The sequence below is a fragment of the Meriones unguiculatus genome, chromosome 20, assembly GCF_030254825.1.
Source record: "Meriones unguiculatus strain TT.TT164.6M chromosome 20, Bangor_MerUng_6.1, whole genome shotgun sequence".
In the NCBI taxonomy this organism is placed as follows: Eukaryota; Metazoa; Chordata; class Mammalia; order Rodentia; family Muridae; genus Meriones; species Meriones unguiculatus.
The window spans coordinates 38,966,759-38,989,339 of record NC_083367.1 but is presented as its reverse complement, the minus strand read 5'-3'; the positions used below and the strand labels follow the sequence as shown (position 1 = coordinate 38,989,339).

At 40.3% G+C, this 22,581-nt stretch overlaps 1 protein-coding gene across 1 annotated transcript; it reads right to left on the bottom strand.

Moving 5' to 3' along the window:
• Positions 1–207: 207 nt before the first annotated feature.
• Positions 208–8,817, bottom strand: Fam162b (family with sequence similarity 162 member B). Its single transcript, XM_021660537.1, is given in 4 exon segments — positions 208–306; positions 4,350–4,458; positions 8,430–8,538; positions 8,655–8,817. Coding segments are annotated over 4 exon segments (480 nt in total).
• Positions 8,818–22,581: the final 13,764 nt, after the last annotated feature.

Genomic DNA, 22,581 nt, shown 5'->3' with positions numbered 1-22,581 from the left:
TTGTGTAAAAAATAGTACACAAGATATATGTGCTTTTCTTCACTATTTTAATGGGTTTTAGTATATAAAGTTTTGCTAAAGAATTTTAAAGGTCTTAATGTTTTTGTTATCAGAATGAAACTATAGCAAATATTTTGTCTATCTTATTATTGCTGTTAATAGTAATGGCATCTGAGTGAGTACTCTGGCATCATTTAGCCTAAAGCATCATTTAGCCTTAGACTGTGCAGCCAATGCAGCTTCTTCACGCCACTTAGCATTCTTTGCCAGATTCCAACTGGTTAAGGATTCATGCCGTTCCACAGCCTAAAAACAAAACACAATACAACATGACTTACATCTTTGTTAACTATGTAGAAAAGCCTTTGTAAAATGAAAAGGAGAAAAAAAAATACATTAAGCAATTCTCACAGATAGTATCCAAGAAAAAATGGCTCGTGATACTGTGGAAATCACCTAATATGTGAGACTTCTAGTCAACTGGATAGTTGATATCAGGAATCTGCTGCCACCTCTCTTGGTTCAAATAGACATGTATGTTGGGTAAAACATATCAGAAGTATTTTCAAACACTGAAGCCAAGAAGGGAGAGCCTCCAGTACTAGAAATGAATGTAACCCAAGTGTTGATTGGTAGGGGACAGGAGAGATGTGAGGATGGAAGGGAATGGTTTCAAGCAGAGGACATTTGGGAAAACACTAGCCATAGCAGCTGTGGGCTGGGATTTTACACAAAGAAGTGAGTGCGGGATTGGGGTCTTTGCTGTGGAACTGAGCTGGGAATAAGAAGCTGAAGGAGGAAAGGAGTGAAGTAAGTCCCTTCACCAGCCTGAGAAAATGACAAGAAAGGGACCATTTATATGATCAAACAAGAAAACCTCCAGTGTTCCATCTTGTAGAAGAGAATACAGTTCCCATTAAAAGATTTCATGTTTGTAGCAGCTTTATTTGTAATAGCCAGAAGCTGGAAACAGCCCAGATGCCCCTCAGCTGAACAATGGATGCAGAAATTGTGGTACATCTACACAATGGAATATTACTCAGCAATGAAAAATAAGGAAATCATGAAATTTGCAGGTAAATGGTGGGACCTGGAAAGGATCATCCTGAGTGAGCTGTCCTAGAAGCAGAAAGACACACACGGTATATACTCATATACTCACTCATATAGACATGAAATATAGGATAAACCTACTAAAATCTGTACATCTAAAGAAACTAATCAAGAGAGAGGACCCTGACTAAAATGCTCAATCCCTATCCTGAAAGGCAAAGAGGAAGGACATCAGAAGAAGAAGAAAACAGGAAATAAATTAGGAACCTGCCACAGAGGGCCTCTGAAAGCCTCTGCCCTGTAGACTATCAAAGTAGATGCTGAGACTTATGGACAACTGTTGGGCAGTGTACATGGAATCTTATGTAAGAAGTGGAAAATAGTAAGATGTGGAGAGGACAGGAACTCCACAAGGAGAGCAACAGAACCAGAAATTTGAACACAGGGTTCTTCCCAGAGACTCATACTCCAAACAAGTACCATGCATGGAGATAACCTAGAACCCCTGCACAGGTGTAACCCATGGCAGTTCAGTGTCCAAGTGGGTTACATAGTAATGGGAAGAGGGACTGCCTCTGACATAATCTGATTGGCCTGCCTGCTCTTTGATCACCTCCCCATGAGGGGGGAGCAGCCTTACCAGGCCACAGAAGATGACAATGCACCCACTCCTGATGTGATCTGAAAGACTAAGATCAGAAGGAAGGAGAGGAGGACCTCCCCTATCAGTGGACTTGGGGAGGGGCATGCATGAAGAAGGGAGTGGGAGGGTGGGATCAGGAGGGGAGGAGGGAGGGAGAGGGAAGGAGCTTATGAGGAGGTACAAAGTGAATAAAATATAATTAATAAAAAAAGATTTATGGAACCCAAGGAGTAGTCAGCTTGGTGAGCAATTATCTGAGATAGGCTAAAAATGAGATGGCATAGATTTCTTTCTTCACTTTTAAATATTCAGCCCAGTGAACACTGTTCTGAAGTTTCCCATCTGAGAAGAATGTTCTAAGGGGTAGGTTAATCCCTGGCTGTTAGGAGGACATTACTAAGCTTAATGACAGCTGGTCTCTGCCCACGGGTAGGGGACCCAGACATTAGAAATCCTGTGCAATGTAAACTTGTGCAACCACTTTGGAAATCAATCTGGTGTTTTCTCAGGCAATTAGGAATAGTGCTTCCCCAGGATCCAGAAATACCACTCCTAGGCATATATCCAAAACATACTCAAGTACACAAGGGCATTTGCTCAACCATGTTCATATCAGATTTATTCATAATAGCCAGAACCTGGAGACGACCCAGATGCCCCTCAACTGAGGAATGGATACAGAAATTGTGGTACATTTACACAGTGGAATATTACTCAGCAATTTAAAAAAAGGAAATCATGAAATTTCCTGGCAAATGGTGGGATCTAGAAAAGATCATCCTGAGTGAAGTATCCCAGAAACAGAAAGACACACTTGGTATATACTCACTTATAGATGGATATTAGACATATAATATTGGATAAACATACTAAAATATTTACACCTAAAGAAACTGAGAAAGAAGGACCCTGGGTATGAGGATCAATCCTTACTCAGAAAGACAAATGGGATGGGCATTGGAAGAAGGAGAGAACAGGAAGCAGGATGGGAGCCTACCACAGAGGGCCTCTGAAAGACTTTACCCAGCAGTGTATTAAAGCAGATGCTGAGGCTCATAACCAAACTTTGGGCAGAGTGCAGTGAATCTTAGGAAAGAACATGGAGATAGTAAGACCTGAAGAGGAGCTCCACGGGGAGAGCAACACAACCCAAAAATCTGGACACAGGGGTCTTTTCTGAGACTGATACTCCAACCAAGGACCATACTTGGATATAACCTAGAATCGCTGCTCAGATGTAGCCCATGGCAGCTCAGTATCCAAGAGGGTTCTCTAGCAAGGGGAACTGGGACTGTCTCTGATGTTAACGCAGTGGTTGGCTCTTTTATCTCCACCCCTCTCCCAGGGAGGAGCAGCCTTGCTAGGCCACAAAGGGGGACAATGCAACCAGTCCTGATCAGACCTGATAAGCTAGGGTCAGATGAAAGGGGAGGATGACCTCCCCTATCAGTGGACTTGGAGAGGGGCATGGGAGGAGATGAGGGAGTGAGGGTGGAATGGGGAGAGAACGAGGGAGGTGTCTACAGCTGGGATACAAAATGAGTAAACTGTAATTAATATATAAAAAAATAAGAATTTATTATAAAAAATTAAAAAAAAAAAAGGAAATCCTGCAGAACAAAAAAGGGATTGAGGGTGTCATGTCATTTCCTCTATTGGTATAGCCGCTGGGCTAGGTGGAAATAGAAGGGGTTCAGAGGGGAATGAGGGTAAGGGGTGAACATAGTCACATCGTGTACATGTATGTAACCTAAACAACAAAAACCAACCCAAGCAGCAAAGCCTGATGAATATCTGCCTCCCAAAAGAAGAAAGAATCATAGGATTAGGTAGAATGACGGCTGCCTGGCTGTGCCCAGAAGGAAGGATACTGAAATCAGGCTACCCCCATGAGTTACCATCATCAGAATCAAGGAAGACAACCCAGCTCTAACCAGTCTGGTCATAGGTGACAATATGAAGTGTGTCTAGAGATAGTTCCCAGGTGAGGGTTCTTAGGGAACATGCCATTATTATTGGAGCTGCTCATGGCGCGCGTGTGTGTGTGTGTGTGTGTGTGTGTGTGTGTGTGTTGTGTGTGTGTGTGTGTGTGTTCCAGAGGGTCTAGAGACTGGAGGGTTTAGAGGCAGAGTACAGAATACAGACTGGTCAGCTCCTCACTTCTCTGTGTAAGTATTAAGCAGAAGGTGTGCATGGAAGATGGCAAAGAGCAGCTCGTACTCAACCCACACAGCCATTTTTAATCTGTACACTGCTACCTCCTAAGTCTGCGGAACTACTCCTTAAACTGCTTTAATTTAGAGAATGAGCTAGTCTGGTTTACTTCCACACAACAGAGTTCTTATGAAAGTTTTAAGCTATTATTTGTTATTTTACAAGCGGGAGGGGGGGCACTTTGGCCTCTCTTGGCCACATAATTCTTGAATCCAAATTTTCATGACTAGATTTGTGTCTACCACGATATATGTATGTGGGTGGGACCAGGATCCACAATCTCTAAATCCAGAACAAGGTCTATAGCATTTCTGAAAACAAGTTTGGTTTCCCTCCCCACTCCTGTTAGATGCCTGAGCAGAAGCTAGGTCAGTGGCCTGCTGCCTTGGCTCATCCCCAGCCCATCACCTCTGGGTGTTTATTTTAAGCAGTCACTCACCCTTTTGGCAGACACAATCACAGCAAAGCAGGCAATGACTGTGAGCCCGATCATTATGTAGCACACTTTCACTCGAGCTTTGTTACGAGCAGCAGCTATCATTTCAGGCCTAAACCAAGATGCGCATTTTGTTAATTATCTTTAATACTTGTTACTATTAACCCAATATGACTTTCTGATGAGCATGATAAATAATAATTTATTGTTTGACTAGTCCAAATATTTCCCCAAATGCAAATCATAGTTGTAAAAGATTATCAAAGGCTAGCCCATTTTTCTTAGCAATTTCAAATTAGCACACATTTGTTCAGCTTGCAGTCTTTAAAACGAAAGGTAGCTACCATGAAACCAGTGTAACATATTTGCTTTCTAACTGATCAATATAGAACTACTAGCAATGTTTTGCACCAGGATTAAACCCATTTTATTTAAACCCATTTCCCACACTTTCTTTCAAGAGTTTTTCAGTTTCTTCTTGCTGCTTCCTATCTTATTTTCCAAAGAGACTAGTTGCATGCAATACTCCTTATAAAACTGTTATAATGGGAATCAAGCTTTCGGTGCTTTCATGCTGAAACAAAACTTTATCAAGTTGCAATGATAGTTGTGTTAATTTATCAATATGGACAAGGTTCTTGACTCTTGAAAACATCAACTGGCATTCTTATCTAATGTAAAGTTTTATAAAGTAGTTAAAATGCAGTTACATTTTTTTTTATTTTATTTTTTTATCAGTTACATTTTATTAACTCTGTATCCCAGCCGTGTCCCGATCCCTCATTCCCTCCCAGTCCCTCCCTCCCTCCCTCCCTCATCTCCACCGTGCCCCTTTCCAAGTCCACTGATGGGGGGGACCTCCTCCCCATTCATCTGATCCTGTTTTATCAGGTATCTTCAGGACTGGCTGCAAAGCCCTCCTCTGTGGCCTAACAGGACTGCTCCTCCCTTCGGGGGTGGGGAGACCAAAGAGCCAGTCATCGAGTTCCTGTTAGAAATAGTCCCTGTTCCCCTCACTTTGGGAAACCAATTGGTTACTGAGCTACCACAGGCTACATCTGAGTGGAGGTTCTAGGTTATGTCCATACATGGTCCTTGGTTGAATGTCAGTCTCAGAAAAGACCCTGTGCCCAGATATATTTGGTCCTTGTGGAGCTCCTATCCTTTCCCCATCAGACTAACTCCCCTTCTTTCTTATGATTCCCTGTACTCTGCCAAAGGTTTGGTCATGAGTCTTTGCTTTGAAAACACTGCTAGTTAGAGTCTTTCAGATGCGCTCAGTAGACTCCAGTCATATGTTCAATGCACATCCCATCTGTCTTTCTAAGTGAGGATTGATCATCTTACCCCATGTCCGCTCAATTGATTATCTTTTTTAGGTGTATAGATTTCATTATGTTTATCATATCTTATAGGTCTATATAAGTGAGTATATCCCATGTTTGTCTTTCTCCTTCTGGGATATTTCACTCTAAACATAGTAAAGGCAATATATAGCAAGCCTATAGCTAACATCAAACTCAATGGAGAGAAACTTAAATCAATCCCACTGAAATCAGGGACAAGACAAGGCTGTCCATTGTCCCCATATCTCTTCAACATAGTACTTGAAGTCTTAGCCAGAGCAATAAGACAACTAAAGGAGATCAAGGGGATACAAATCGGAAAGGAAGAGGTCAAAGTGTCACTATTTGCAGATGATATGATAGTATACATGAGCGACCCCAAAAATTCAACCAGAGAACTCCTTCAGCTGATAAACACCTTCAGCAAAGTGGCAGGATACAAAATCAACTCAAAAAAATCAGAAGCCCTCCTATATACCAAAGACAAAAAGGCTGAGAAAGAAATTAGGGAAACAACACCCTTCACAATAGCCACTAATAACATAAAGTACCTTGGTGTGACCCTAACCAAGCAAGTGAAAGACCTGTTTGAGAAAAACTTCAAGTCTCTGAAGAAAGAAATTGAAGAAGATAGCAGTTACATTTTTAAAATTTCATAAAAATATGTTAAATTTCTTTTGAAAAGGAAACTTTTAACTTTTTCACTATTTGAAAAAAATCACAAAAATTACTATTGTTTTCATTATATTTTAGGAAGACAATATTAAGATGTCAGTTGCAAACACGTTCAATTAGTGTCCAGGAAGATGTTATTAGATTATATTAGCTGCTAGCTTTTTTCCATATGAAACCTAAAAGAGCTGATGATTTTAACCTCATCTGGCTGTGATATTGTATACAAAATTAGTTTAGCAATTAAAAACAAAAGAAAAAGCACAGTTAACATAAATAGAATTAGTGTGCAGTGCAAAAACGTAGGTCTCCTGTCAATTATTTGTCTATTAAAATCTATGGAAGAGAGCTCCTTACATTGCAAAGCTTAACATCTGAAGTGGAATGTTCCTCCTAAATAACAAACCCTTAAAAATTATAGAAAAGAGTAAAGTAAAAAGATACAAATACTCTGAGCTCAAAATTACAATGTTTTTATAAGTGTCTTATTCATTGTTAAATGCTTCTATGTATATTATTTCTGTTGATTATGATCCTGAGAAAATTAAATTATCTCTGTGAAATGGATTTTTCCCACATTTGTTTGTGTTGATGCAATACAGGAATAGATAGGTTCTCTCGGAAATTAATTAGTAACATTGCAGAGTCCTTAATTCTTAGTTTTAATGCTAGATATAAAAATCCAAGCCAACTGAGGGTGGAATTTTATTTCTTGTTTTGTTTATATCCTTTCTACATTTTATTTGACTATATTGTTATTAATTATTATTGACTATTGTTATTATTATTACTATTATTATTATTGTTCAAGACAGGGTTTCTCTTTGTAGCCTTGGCTGTCCTGGAGCTCACTCTGTAGACCACAAAGATCTACCTGAATGTGCTTCCCGAGTGCTGGGATTAAAGGCATTAGTCACCACTGCCCACCCTAAAATATTAAATTTTAACAAGCAGAACTTATGCTATACATTTTTCTAAGACTGATTTATGTTTTTATCAGTTTTGAGTCCATAAATGTCAAGGAGAGTAAAATTTGCTTATCATAATTAAAAATATCTCTAAGTTGAATAAACATGGAAAGGTTTCAAATTTTCACTTTTTATTTGTTAACCATTGCTCGAAGGGCATGGAAGTGCTGCTGTACAGTGGGTGTGCACTTTTCCAGGACATGTTTTCCCTCTTCCATTTCCTTGAAGTCTTTTATGATGAGACCAGCCATGCTAGAAACCTGGTACCCAGACGCCATTCTCTAATAGCCCAAAAGTCATATCCGGGACTCTTTCCTTGCATAGCACAGTAAGGAGGCACAACCTCTGACCACGGCCCCTCTCTGTCTCTGTCGCCCCAGCCATCACCACTCAGAATTTAGTTTAAGTATTTGAATTACTTTGTCATTGCTCTAACAAAGAACCTTTCCAAAGGCAACTTAAGGAAATGTTTGCGTTGGCTCAACAGTTGTCTGTCATGGGGATATGGCATGGATACATTGAGGATGCAATCTGTCGAGAGGGTAAGGCGTAGTGTTAGTAGCTGAGATGGTCATATGTGTGCACGGAAATTCAAGGGTGATGAATACATGCGTTTAGTCTTTTTATTAAGTCCAGGAAACTATGCCACCACCAGTTTACTGTGGTTCTTCTTACCTCCTTACCTCATGTACTAATACCTCCCAGACAAGCTCAGAAATGTCTCTTTGGCAGTTCCGATGCCTGTAAGGTTCATATTAACTATCGTAGCACTCCACTGCTCAGCCTGCTCGGAGCTCTCCAGGAACCCGTAACCGCCAGGCTGGAAAGTTCTCAATCAACTCCTAGGTTTTCAATTCACCTTCTGTACACTGTCTGCAGTTCTGGCTACCCACTGTTTAGTCAAACACTTTGACCTCTTTGACCTTGACCCACAGTAGGGGAGTGTTGTAAACCCCCTGTGTCAGTGTTAATTCGAAAAACTGTACAGCCCCACGGCTGCGTTGCCCCTGGCCAGCAAACACACTGTTCAGGCACTGTTTTCCGTCTCAGGTTGCGAGTCTCCCCCTGGGCTAAACCCAGGCAAGGACTCCCTTCACACTTAAGGTACTAGGGGTGGGATCTCCTCTATAGATTTGAAACGCCGGGTCCACAGCAGGATTTTCTTGTCGAACTGTGAAGGTTTGTGCCGGTCTGGGATCCTGTGAACTTTCTCTGCAGGTAAAGCGACAGACAGACCAGAAAACACGTTGCAACCACAAGCCTGGACCCTCTGAAGCCCTGCTACGCTTCTCGCAGCCCGCTCCCTCCCAGCCCTGCCCTACCCTGATGTGTGGGCTCAGAGCCGCTGGGATTCAGGCCGCTGGAGCTACAGGGATGACCCGCGACCAGGGGACCCCATCTTGGCCAGCGCGAGACAGTTTGAGGGACGCGGCGGATGGCAAACCCCAAGCCAAGGCGCAGGACCCTGCCGCTGATCAAGAGCATCTTGCACACTCTCTGGAGCCCACAGACTCGCAGTTCCCTGCCCCGCCCTGTATGCTGAGTTGAAGCTGCGCGCTGTCTGCTCCCTGTCTGAACGGATTCTCCTGGGGCTGCCTGGCTCCCAGTGAAAATCAGATAGCAGACCCACCAATCCTTGAGACTGCTCATGGGACTCATTTAAAAATATTTCTTGGTATTGAATAAAAAGGGGTTGCATCAGGATTTCAGCTTTGGCTCCACTAGAGAATAAATCTAAACCTTTTTACAGACTTTCAAATGCGGGAAACGTAAAGTCTTTACCAAGCAAGGGCAGGAACTCTAAACAAACTGAAGATTCCCGGTGGGGACCCTCTGTAAAATCAGCCCTGCTATACTTCTCGCCTTTCTGTGCAACGCCCCCCCCCCTCCAGAGTTCCTACAACTGTTTCCTCCTCCTCCTCCTCCTCCTGCTCCTCCTGCTCCTCCAGCTCCTCCTGCTCCTCCTCCCCCTCCCCCTCCCCTCCCTCTCCTCTTCTTCTTTTCATTTCTTAGTGCAAAACTCCAGTGGCGATAGTTGCGGAGGTAGAGGTTAACTAGGGTTTAAATAATGAATGGATGAATTCAAATCTTCAAAGTAGAAGCAACTTTATGCTGATTAGTTTGAGTCACTTGGGGAAAGGGAATCTCAACTGAAGAACTGTCTTCCTAAGATTTTGCTGTGATTGATTTATGACTGATGTGGGAAGGTCCAGCGTTCTGTGGGCAGTGCCACTCCTAGGCAGGTTTTGGGAGGTGTCAGGAGCAACCTGGAGAGCAAAGCTGGCCAGCAGCGTTGTGCTGTAGTCTGCTTGTTTCCTCCTTCATGTTCCAGAGGTGAGTTCCTGTCTTGGCTTCCCTTGGTGATAAGCTGCTACTTGTGGCCGGAACAAGCCCTTTCTTTTCCAAGTTGCTTCTAGTCATGGTGTTTATCAAAACAACACAACTAGAACAGACTTCCTCCTGGCTAGTTTGAGAAAATGCTTCACAATCTACAACCCCTTTCTATTTTGAATCTTAGTGTTGGGTTATGTCGTCTAGCGCATAGGAGCCTACAAATAAATATGTATGGAGCCAAACTGATTGAATCCCTACTTGAGGAAGTGCCTTGCTCCCAGTATCTGATGGTCCCTCCATCATCTTACTTGAAAATTTGTCCGTCATTCAAATGCTTTTTTTAAAGTTTTTTTTTTTTTTCATATCACCAGGAGAAGGTCCATAAAGTTAGAGAAACAGTTCACCATGAACAGTCCACCATAAAACATTAAACTTTCTAACTATGCTCGTTTTCCAATGATCCAGATTTTCCCTGACATGAACCAGATGTTGCACACTCAAGCTTTCCTAGTGTTATAGACCTACAGGGGACAGAGTAAGGGAATAGGGCTCAAGTCACTAGAGAAAGAACAATTTGCATACCATTCTCTACCCCAGACAAGATTAAACTATGCCTCTACATAAATTACTTACAGCTGCATTTAAAATGTTTTTCTTTGTTCTATAATTAGAAAATAAGATTAAAAATAGTTGAATCATTTTGATAGAAGAAAAACGAGTTCTTATCAGTCAAGATAGCATGCTTATTCATTAAATGTTTATTGAGTGTTTCCTATATATTGGGTGCTGCTCTGGGCTCTGATACGGTAGCACATAGCCAAGGCCTTCACAGGGGATATTCATCTATAGTAGTTTCAATTGACCCATTCTGTCTTTGTGTAGTGAATTTCATGCCACTTATTTGAAAAAGAACATTTTAGGATTGTGCCTTTAAACTTGTTTTCCATTTATATAACTTAGGTTCTGCCGTTATTTCTTTCTAAAACACACCATTTATCCAGGAATAGATGTGGTATAGCTTCTCTCTCTCTCTCCTTCTTATTGAAAACTGCATGGTCTGTCTTACTTTAAGTCAAGGACTGAGCTATGGAGTTGCGCTGGGGATCTGCCAGTCTGTCTGGGATGATGTTTCTTGCCAGGAAGTGCTCCTCTCCCAAGGGAAGTGTTAGGAGGACCTTAACTAATTTGTTTTCCGACCTTCTACTAATCTCTCAGTGGGAAAAGTCCACAACGATGGTTTCCCTGCAGCTGTGTCTCATAGTGGTCTCCAGTGTTGAGGTTAACTTACCAACTGCATAGTTCTTGTGAGGCCTAATTATCTACAGTTCAGCATGCCGACACTTAGGACTCCAGCAACAGAAAAGGCAACAACAAATAAAAGGGAACTTTTTATGTTTTATCAGGGAACATTTTGAAGTTATTCTGATATTTAGAGCTTTAAGAAAGAGGAGGAGGAGAGAACTCAAGGGGACAGAAGAAATGCATTAAAGGTCCTACGAATACTTTCTAAGTGTATATTTATATACAAAAGTAAAAATAAGCAAGGGAAAAAAACCAAGAAACATACGTATATACATAGTTACACACAAACACATACAAATGAAACTAAAACAACAAAGCAAAAAACACAATAAGCAAAAAAAAAGACAAAAAAAAGAAAAATAAACAAAGCAAAATGAAACAAAAAGCTCATAAAACCACCACTGAATTTGTTTTGTGTTGGCCAACTAACTACTCATGAACATGGAGTCTGACCTGAAATGTGGTTGCTATATCCATCGGAGAAACTGATTTTCCTTTTGCCAGCAGATAACAATTACAGATCGCTTACTGGTTAGGGATGAGATCCCATGTCTACTCCCCCTGCTCAGTGCTGTAAAATCTATCTGGCTTGAACCTGAGCAGGTCTTATGTGTGCTGCCACAGTCTCTGTGAGCTCCTTTGAGCATTAGTCCCATTGTGTCTGAGGACACTATCTCCTTGGACTCATCCATCTCCTCTGGCTCTTTACAGTCTTTCTGCCTCCTCTTCTGCATAACTCCCTGAACATCCCTGAAGGAAAGGGTTTGCTGAAAACATTCCATTTAGGATGGAGTGCTTCAAAGTCTCTCACTCTCTGCACCTTGTCCAGTTGTGGATCTCTGCATTAATTCCTCTCTGTGTGGGCTGAGTGAGGCACTGAACTATGAGTATAGCAATGTGTCATCAGGAGACATTTTATAGCTCTGCTCCTTTAACAGAATAATAGGTTTTCCTCTAGGCCTGTGATCTATCTAGTCTCAGATTTTTTGGCTTACCGCAGCTGTGTCTGGTATGAGCTCCATCTCAAGGGATGGGCCTTAAATCTAATCAAAAACTGGTTGCCTACTCCCATATCCTTTGTGCCACTATCACATCAGTACATCCTGCAGACAGGTCACTGTTGGAGGTTGCAGGGTTTGTACAGCTCTGCATCTCACAATGGCCATTTCTACAGCAAATAAAAGCTACAGATTACTGAAAAGGTTAAAATACATTAAACAGTTTCTATTTGCAAGAGAAATTAACCAATCTATTTTTCTGTACATGGATTCCCCAGATCAATGCTTAGAATTTTTAACCATGCTGGAACTTTAAACATGGATCCTTGTAATTGCCAGCCAAGCTAACACTAAGCTACATCCTCAGATCAGAACTCCTGTTTAGAACTTGTCATTAAGTGACAAATGACTGATGTTTAAAAGTTATATGACAAAATTAAAATAGATAAGGCTAAAGAAAAGTTTAGAATACTGTACAAGAGGTAGACTATAATTTTACATAGAGTGATCAAGGACTCATTGAAGAGATGACATTTGCATGAACATTTAAAGTGAAGGCATTATTTGGAATGAGAGGGCACTCTGCAATGAAAAGTTGGTTTAAAGGAGGAAATGCACATGGAAGTTCTATTGAAGGCAAGAAAACAAGTATGAATGTTCTAAAGTGAGTGGGAGATGAGGCAAACCAATTAAAAATATAGCAAAAGAGAAGTTAGAAGAGAGGGAAGGGAGATGCGTCACTAGATGATTCTGCACATGGGTCCTATAGGTTATTAAACAAAAGTTCTAGTGCCAGGCAGATATTGCCTTATGTTCTGTTCCTCAGGGAGGGTCCAAAAGCTCCTAAAGCAAAATAGGTGCTGCCATTCCTCTTTGTTTACCACCAGAATAGAACACCACACACCTTGGGTATAAGGTAAAGAGAAACCAGGCTGTAGAAGGGCTGGAATCTTCCTTTTGTGCTGACTTACCTTTCCTAGTGCACTATGTAGGCTGTTGGGAATGGTACCAACACTCTCATCCAGCTGTGAACACTACAAACCATAATATCATCCTAGCAGGCAAGATGTGCCCACTAGTGCAACGGTGGCAAAAATATTATGGGGATAACCAACCGCTCTCTGCTTGGATCTGAGATCCTCTCCACAGGAGTGTTAAGCTTGGTATTATAGACAGAGAGACAAAACAAAACACATGGCTATGGAGATGACAGACCCTAGTGGGACTCTTACTACCGTTGCTTAGTCAAATTGATGTGACACCAAACTTCCTTCAAGGTATTTATGTTTACTTACATCCATAGACAAATGCTACTTCTCAGTCAGAGAAGTCTCTCATTCAAGTGAGCAGTGGTGAGTGTAGAGATACATGGCTGCTTAAGATGCTGAGAATAAGGGATAAGTGAGTGCACAGCTTCGCACAGGATATTTATTGTTGGGGGATGGTCTTTGTACATTGTGTATCCAGATGTTGTGTTTTTGCAGTTGGGAGGTGGGCATCGTCAATTCTGTGAAAACTCTCCTGTATCTGTGTTGTGTAAGGGTGCTCCCCAATTATCTCTGATTGGTTAATAAAAAACGCTGATTAGCCTATAGCTGAGCAGAAAGGTCAGCAGGCAGGAGGACTTCTGTTCCCACTGAGGGGGGTCTCGGGTAGGGACAAGTGGAGAGGAGAAAGTGAAAGGAGACGAAGGTTGCCATGAGGAGCTCCCCATAAGGACAGGGATGGAGCTGGATCAGCCAGGCTGAGACCAAATGGCAGAGAAAAGGCATGTGGCTCAAAAGTAGCCAGTTAGCGTCAGAATAGATGAGTATCTGCACACTCGTAGTGCTTAAAGCTTGTTGCTGTGTAACTTATTTGGGAGCTAGGGCAGATAGCAGAGAAGGCCCCTCCTAATATTTTATTTTACAATTTATACCATCTCCCGCAAGACCCTGAGAGAACTGTTGAGGAAGGGCCAGTAAACATGTAAGAGCTGGGAGACAAGGAGAAGAGCTCTGAAGTGTTCACAGGATGACACAGCCGTGGTAATCATGAGCTCACCGCAGCTGCAGGAACTTGCATAGGACAGGGCCTGTCCGCGGTCAGGAACAGATCTGAGCGGAGCACGTGGTGTTGGTGTGCGGGCTATTCTGCTGGCCACCCTCAGAGACCTGGAAATGTCTTACATTCTCATCTGCTGCCACTGCCTGGTGCAACAGGCATATGCCACCCCAGTGCTCTCTCAGCTCTCTGTTCCCACTATTTCTCTCTGTCCTAGGCGCCTCCTGTCCCTTCCTGTCTGCCCTTTCACCTCCGTCCTTATGGTTTCCTTCTTCAGGCCTCCTCTCCCTTCCCCCAATAAACTTCCTTATACCAGATGGGTTTTTGGCATAATTTCTCAGGGGTTACACCTTGTCATGGGCCCATTTGGTACTACCCCGCTGCATCATTCTATATCATAGTGCACAGGACCCTCTTCCTCCTTGCTGAACTACTCTACACGGAGAGATCACAGGGGTGGTGGTGGGGTGATGGTGGTGGTGGTGATTACCTTCAGCTCTGCGCCTACTGGTGAGCCCACCAAGCTGCAGAGGGTAGTTTCAAACCCATGGTCACACATGGATTAAACTCTGTGGAACACAAACAAAATGTCATGAACATGGGAAAGGGACCTGTAGGGAGAGGAAGGGGATAGGGGTGCGATAAAGGAAGGTAGAGGGAGCGTAATCAGAATATGTTATATACATATATGAAACTGTCCAACAATAAATTTAATAATATAAAACTAAGCTTGAAACAATTCATCTTTACTTTAAATTTTACCTTAAATTTTACTGCTTATTGATTTAACGGTACTTTGTTGTTTTTTTTTATATAATTTTCTTCTTTCCTTCAGTCCAATAAAAATGCTAAGGCATGTTTATTTGCTTGCCAAGAATCAACCAAAATGTATTTCACATGGCTTTGTCCTTCAACCTGGTTGTGTCTCCTCCTTCTGTCTTCATCACTAAAGTAATCCAGGAAGGGTGGGATTTGTATCAGGGAGGTGGTGAACACTTCCTGCTCAGCTCCATCCACTCCCCTGTAAAGTCCTTTCAGCATGGTTCCTAGGCAAAGACTGGGGTTGACTTTTTCTAGAATATTCTTTAAGTTTCTAGGAGACACGAGGCCATGGCCACAATCAGCAGAGAGCAACCGAAACATTGCCGTAGAAAGCCATGTTAAGTTGATGCATACATTTCCAGTGCAAACTGGATGGGACTCTACATTTAATTATTTCTTATCTTTTACATCCCAAATAGTCCTGCATCCACGAAAACTTTAACTCCATGCTGACTTAGCACATAGAGTTAAGCTGGGAGAATTCATTATCATTGTCAATAAGACCTGACACAATTGTATAAAATCCCAAACATTCTGAGTAGAATTTTATTGTTTGCACAAGGCGTGAATAATAAAAGTTTGGAATGAACTAATAAATGGTATAAAATATTGAATAAAGGGGTTTTTTTTCATGTGCATTACATTTACATTTGGAAGAAACGACAAGTTATACAATTATTTTACCATAAGTCCACAATGTAAAAGATGAGAAATTATTATATTGCTAAACATTGTGTTTTTTTTTCTAAAACTCTAAAAAATTCTTTGCTTCTAAGAACATATTTATATGTCACTACTTCTGATTATTTATATAAATAATGAATAAAATAAATATTTTATGTCTATGCTTTCATTCATCAGTATTGAGTTTACCGAAACATAAATATTAGCACTCAGGAAATTATTTTAAAAGCATTCCTTGAGGGTTTTCGTTTGTTATACCAAAAAGTAAAAATATAATTTCCCACTAGGTGGCAGAAGTATCCTCAATTTGTTTTACAAACCCGCGCTTATGGGAATTCCTGGGTGTTGCAGTAGATGGCTTGTCTTTCTGTCCTTAACAGTGTATTCCGAAGTTTATGTGCATATATTTCCTCTCTCCTCTTCTTTTGTTAGTGAAGATTTCTAAGCATAGTTCTCTCACTTGTCAGAGAAGAAAGTGATGCTTCTCTGTTTTGCCCAAGTCTAAAGTGCACGAAATAAAATTATGAATTTAAGGTCACTACCTGCTCCCCCCAGGACACACTTGCAGGCATACTGGAGACAGCCTTCTACTTCAGCACCTGCCTTTACTGACATTTTTTTTTTGTTATTCTTCTCAGCTTTAGAAATTGAAGCGGGCTTTTACAGCATAAGCCTTTCTTGTTTTTCATGTAAAACAAGACCTCTCTGTGTAGTCCAGGCATGAACTCACACTCCTCTGCCTCAGCTCACGACTGCTAAGGATATAGACAAATGTCACTACATTAATATTTAATTATATATAATTAAATTAATATATTAATTAAAATATAATTAAATATAATGTAGTAACGTGTTACTATATATTTATTTTATGTGACAACTTAGTGTTGATTTTATTTATAAAATGAGATTATTTGTGATTTACTGTATCTCTAGTGTCTATAGTTAAGTTGTTTAAAATCTACCTGTTCCAATTATTTTTTATTTTTTTTATAATTTTATTTTTTTCTTATCAGTTACATTTTATTAACTCTGTATCCCAGCCGTGTCCCTATCCCTCATTCCCTCCCAGTCCCTCCCTCCCTCCCTCATCTCCACCGTGCCCCTTTCCAAGTCCACTGATGGGGGGGACCTCCTCCCCATTCATCTGATCCTGTTTTATCAGGTATCATCAGGACTGGCTGCAAAGCCCTCCTCTGTGGCCTAACAGGACTGCTCCTCCCTTGGGGGTGGGGAGGCCAAAGAGCCAGTCATTGAGTTCCTGTCCTGTTCCAATTATTAATAGGATATTCTGGTCTAACTTAGGTTCTGCTATTTTGTTTAATTCAATGTTTAGTTAGTCATATTTTTCAATAACTATTTCTTGAGTTTAATTTCAAGCACTAAAACCATCTAAAGGAGTGTGGCAGAACAGTTTTACTCAGATAAAAATAATTTGATTTGAGAATACTGTTCAATAGAAAAACATGTTTGAATAATATGGTGCTCCTTCATACTTTTATTTTTGTGATTTAGTGTGGGTGGGTGGGTGTGGGTGCATATTCATGTATGTGCGTACAGGTGTGCGTCAGGTATGTGTGCTCACGTATGGGTGTGCATGGCGGGGCCAGAGAGCAACTTGAAGTGTCCTTGCACTGGCACTGTTCTTTCTTTCTTTCTTTCTTTCTTTCTTTCTTTCTTTCTTTCTTTCTTTCTTTCTTTCTTTCTTTCTTTCTTTCTTTCTTTCTTTCTTTCTGTTTTTGAGACAGGGTCTCTCACTGGCTTCACGGGTCTGTCTAACTCCACTTCCCACCCCAGCCAGCATTCAGATTACATGTGCTTGCCACCAAACTTGGCTTTTGTTCAGACAGGTTCTAGGGGAGAAACTTGGGTCTGCATGCTTGTAGTTTACACAGGTACAAGCACCGACAGTAATGGACTTTGTGGTCTGCCTGATAAACACGCTTTATTTACGTATTTATCATAATTACACAGGTTTTTAGGTTTTAAATTTCCTTTAGCATTTCTATGTCAAAAAACTTGAGAGTGTTTATTTTGAGTTTTAGATCTCTTACTTTCTTTTTCTTCTTTTTTCTACTCCCCCTCCTAAGGCTTTGTGAAATAGCCCAGGTTGGCTTTACATTCATGATTATGAAAATTCCTGTTTTCTGAATATGGAAATTATAAGTGTGACATTTTACTACACTAGATTCCTTAATTACATTTGAAATATTTGTTCTCAGCTTCCTGCTAAGTGTAGCTCTCATTCCTAGCACCGAAGCTTTCCTTTGCTGCAGATGGAGACCATTACAGAAAGCCACAGCTGGTCAAAGTGCAGGGAGCTCATCATGGAGCGCTGGGCCCAGCTGATATATCTACAACACAATCCTCTCTACTAAGGCTCCAGGAACATCAGAGAAAAGGGCAGAAAGATTAAGAGTGCCAGAAGACTAGGAAACCTGTTGCAAGATGCATCTTAGAAATGACAGAGAAGCTTACCCCATGATTCCTCAGTAATATGGCTGCCTATATAAGACCTGAGCAATGGCAACAGGAATATGAAAACATGGGAAAGGGAACTCTCATGAGGCCCTACTTTTGGCAAAGAACTACTGAGGGCTAAGGACTAAGGACTGCTGAGAGAAAGAAAAATAGACTTATTACTATGTCTATTATATAATATTAATCATTATAATGATTATTATAATAAAAATGGAAAGAATAATATGACATAGCAATTAAAAGTCTACCAGGCCAGGCAATATTTAAGGGAAAATGTTATTATTGAGTGTGTCTGTCTATCTATCTATCTATTTATCTAGCTATCTATCCATTATCTATCTATGAAATAATTATTCTATTCATCAACTTATTCTTTCTTCATATAATTCATTGCAGGGCCTTTAACTACCAATTTGTGTAAATTTACCCCAGCTTTAAAAAGTTTTTTAAATGGTCTTTCATTGAGAAAGTGTACCATGGTTTATTTAATTATAGATATTTAAATTCTTCAATCTTTATAACTTTCTATTATCTGAGAGTTATTGTAAAGAACACCTTGTAAATACATGAAAAAAAAAACTGTTTTTAGAGATCCAAATTTTAACGCTGGGATTTCTTAATCAGAGGCCACCTTCATATAGGCTTATTCTGATGTGTCCTTTCATTTATATTGTACGATAATTCTTATGCCCATGCTCACATACTGGTCATTTTGAGCACACCCATCTCCTTCTCATGTGTGAGAACAAGGCAATGCACTCTTTTCTCCTTGTCATGTCTTGTTTTGTCTTAACTAGAGAAACAGGTTTGTGATGGGAGCTGAACCTTTGTACTCGGCTGTCTGTAAGATGATTTCTTCTCTCTGTCTCTTCTTTTTCTTCAAGTTTAAACAGTACAGGGCAAGAGCTTGGGAGAAATGCTAGTATAAAATTCCAGAAATCCTTTCCTCAATTTCATCGTATGTGAACTGCTCTTCTAGTAGCAGGTCGTGCGTGTGACTTCATTTCAACTTGTGGGAACAGAAGCAGGATATTCAGCGCTGCTGTTCCTCAACTTCCTACTCAGAGTTACATCACAAGGCTGTTGTGAAAACAAACACTGTAGTGGTGGCGACAGTAATAATATTTTGAATAGTGATGTACAGCTTTCAGAGTACCATAACGTGTATTTTCTTTTTAAAAAATTAGATTTTAAAACTTTGTGTACAGGAGTGTTTTGGCTTCATGTATGTATGTGCACCATATGCATATCTGGTGTCCATGGAGATCAGAAGAGGACATCAGATTTTCTGAAACTGGAGATACTGATAATTGTGAGCTCTTACTGAACCCCGGCCCTCTGCAAGAGCAAATGCTTTTAACCATGGAGCCATCTCCTCCAGCTCTGTGTATTATCGTTTGATCTTTATAATAAGCTCATATGATAGGCCAGATACATATTCTTTGAGTTTGTAAAATTGCATTTATGGATCTGTGTGTGTGTGTACATGCCATAGTATGCATTCATGTCAATGTCAGGGGACAAGTTAGTTAAAGGAGTCACTTTTCTCTTTCCACCGCATGGGTCTCAGGGAATCAAACTCAGATTATCAGCTCTTGACTGCAAGCTCCTTTAATAGTGAAGCCATCTCATCTACCCCTAGACAAGTAGTTTTATTATCAGTCTTCCCTTTCTTCTTTCTTTCTTTCTGTCTTTCTTTCTTTCTTTCTTTCTTTCTTTCTTTCTTTCTTTCTTTCTTTCTTTCTTTCTTCTGATCTCCATGGACACCAGATATGCATATGGTGCACATACATACATGAAGCCAAAACACTCCTGTACATAAAGTTTTAAAGTCTTTCTTTCTTTCTTTCTTTCTTTCTTTCTTTCTTTCTTTCTTTCTTTCTTTCTTTCCTTCCTTCCTTCCTTCCTTCCTTCCTTCCTTCCTTCCTTCCTTCCTTCCTTCCCTCTCTTCCTCCTTCCCTTCTTCCTTCCTTCCTTCACTTGTTTTTTTAAAGCTAACAGTGCTGTTGTTGTAGGTTGGTTAAATTAACAAATGTGTTTGATCTTTAGAAGAAAAATACATATAGCAGTGTTGGTCTGCTATCACAGAGAATGTGGGAGTCCCAAAGAACTATCCCCAATAATTCTACCCACAGTGAACTTAAGAACTAGATCTTTGCTTTCTGCCTGTGGAGAACAGAGACAATGTGAAAGTTTTGTTGTTGTTGTTTTCTTCTTCTTCTTAAGTCATAACTAAAAGAGGCCTAAGTTTTGGAATTCAGCTCCTGCTTCTGTTAATGTCTTTATATCTTTAGTATCTATTTTACTTCTGCTGATACTTTGAGCACTATGTAATCAACTGTTTTATGAGTCAGCTGTTTGGAATTCTTATGAGGATACTGCAGTATGAGAAGAGAAATTAGGAAAGATGTCATGGAGCTACTGTACAGTTTGAGGATTTTAAGAATACGTACATACATATGTGTATAAATATATTTATGTATGTGAAAAATTTAATGGCTCATTTATTAAGTTCTAATTTGGGGTTGGCTTTATATAAAATCTAAGATACATGGGAGATAACTACACTGGACTTTGCTCCTGCGAGCCTTATCAAACCCAAGTTGACTTGTGATTTCCTAACAATAAAAAACTGTGTGTGTAATGTGGATTATACCCCACCCTATGTTAGTAATAAAATATTTTACTATGTATGTCCCTCCGAACAGGATAAGAGGATAATTATATGTATTATTCTGACAATGGAGCCTAAGTGCACTGAATTCTAAATCGGTTGGCTTTGACTAATGGCAAAGTATCCATTTGAGTAATGATTTTGGCTTTACAGAATGATCTATCTGTAAAAAGCTGGCCGAGTGCTGGCTGGTTAGAGTTGTGGGTATTTTTTGTGTGTTTTTCTTGCTTTTATTTTTGTATTCAAAACATATTTTGATGTTATCTTTATAATGAAAGGGCATAAATTCTTTATTTCAAAAAGAAAGTTAAAATCTTATTTATATTATTCCTAATTGAATCTAAGACCTTCAAAAGCAGCCTTTGTCATATTTGCCTCCTGTACATGGTGACAAGGATGTAGTTTCAGCTTCACATAATTTGGGTCTTCATTTCTTACTCCCCTGGAATAAAGTCTGGGACCTCTGTAACTGGAGTAAAGCTCACAGTTTATAGGGAACAATGTTTCTTTTGTTGTTCTGTGGGTGCCCCTCTGAGATTTTTGTTTTGTGTGACCAACTCAGGAATCCGGAAGCTGGCCCTGTAACAACAAGAGAAACTGTTTTCATGTCAACAGAGTTATGAGCTGATGAAACCACAAATATGATAGTCATTTTTTAGCCTTTTTTTCTGTGCATCACAGTACTGTATCCCCTTACCGATCTCATGAGATGGCATCATCATGTTGGTTTTTAAAAATCCAATCTTATTTTATATGTCTATAGGTACTTTGCCTGCATGTACATCTGTTTACTATTTGCATGCCTGGTGTCTGAGGAGACAAAAAGAGGGTATTAAAGTTTCCTGACTAGGAGAGTGTTACCATTGGGAGTATGTGAGAAGGAGTGATCTACAATGACACATTTTATGTATTAGGAGGGAATCCTGAGCAGGGTCTCCGCACTCCAGACACATGAAATTATGAGATGACACTGGGGTCTTGGAAGTGGTAATGCTAGTCATGGCTGCGAACGGGCAAGCCTAGAGGGCCAGAACTTTCCTCACTACAAAGCAATGCAAATATTGGAATGTAAACTTCTGAGAACTTAGAACTTGCCAGTCATTTAGTGTTTGATTGAACAAATTAAGATGATTCAAGTCAATGCAATGATGTGTAATAAATGCTATGACAGAGGCAGAACAGGTATATTAGAAAAGGAGATAGTTTCATTTTGTCTGGCAGATTTAGCTGTACCTCAGACAGTCCCGGTTAAAGAAGACACAATGCAAAGAGGAGCTCAGGCTTTGAGGTATGAAGCAGCATGATGGGGTTATCCCTAACATGTTCCTATTCTAAGATTACTGCACCAAGAAGAGAAGAGTAGAAGTTGGTACTGAACTTGGACAGCCTAGACCTTGGGGTAAGGTCCTTTGATTTATTGTAAGCTTTGGAATACGTGACTAACATGGCAAGTTTCCCACCCAACGCCCAGTGGAAATAGAACTAGTATAAATAAGCATGAAGTTTGTAAAGAAAACTTCTTTGTTGACAGTAAAATATTTGAGATCAGAGTCAGATCAGTAGCTGTAGCAATAATGTTTGAAAGAGGTGATGAAGGACTTGATTAGGGAAGTGATGACAGCAGGGACACACTGTGCAGCAGGGTGGTGTGTGTGTGTGTGTGTTTCTGTGTGTGTGGTATTGAGACTAGGTCACAATCTACAGCCTTAGCTGGCTTGTAATTTACCACATAGATCTGTCTGGCCTCAAACTCACATATATCTACCTGCCTTTCTACTGAACGCTGGGGTTAAAGGCAAGTACCATTATGCCTGGAAAGTGATGACAAAGTTTTGAGAAAATATAGGAATAAGAAAATAAAAGATAAAAAACAAGGAAATCATGAAATATGCAGGTAAATGGTGGAAACTG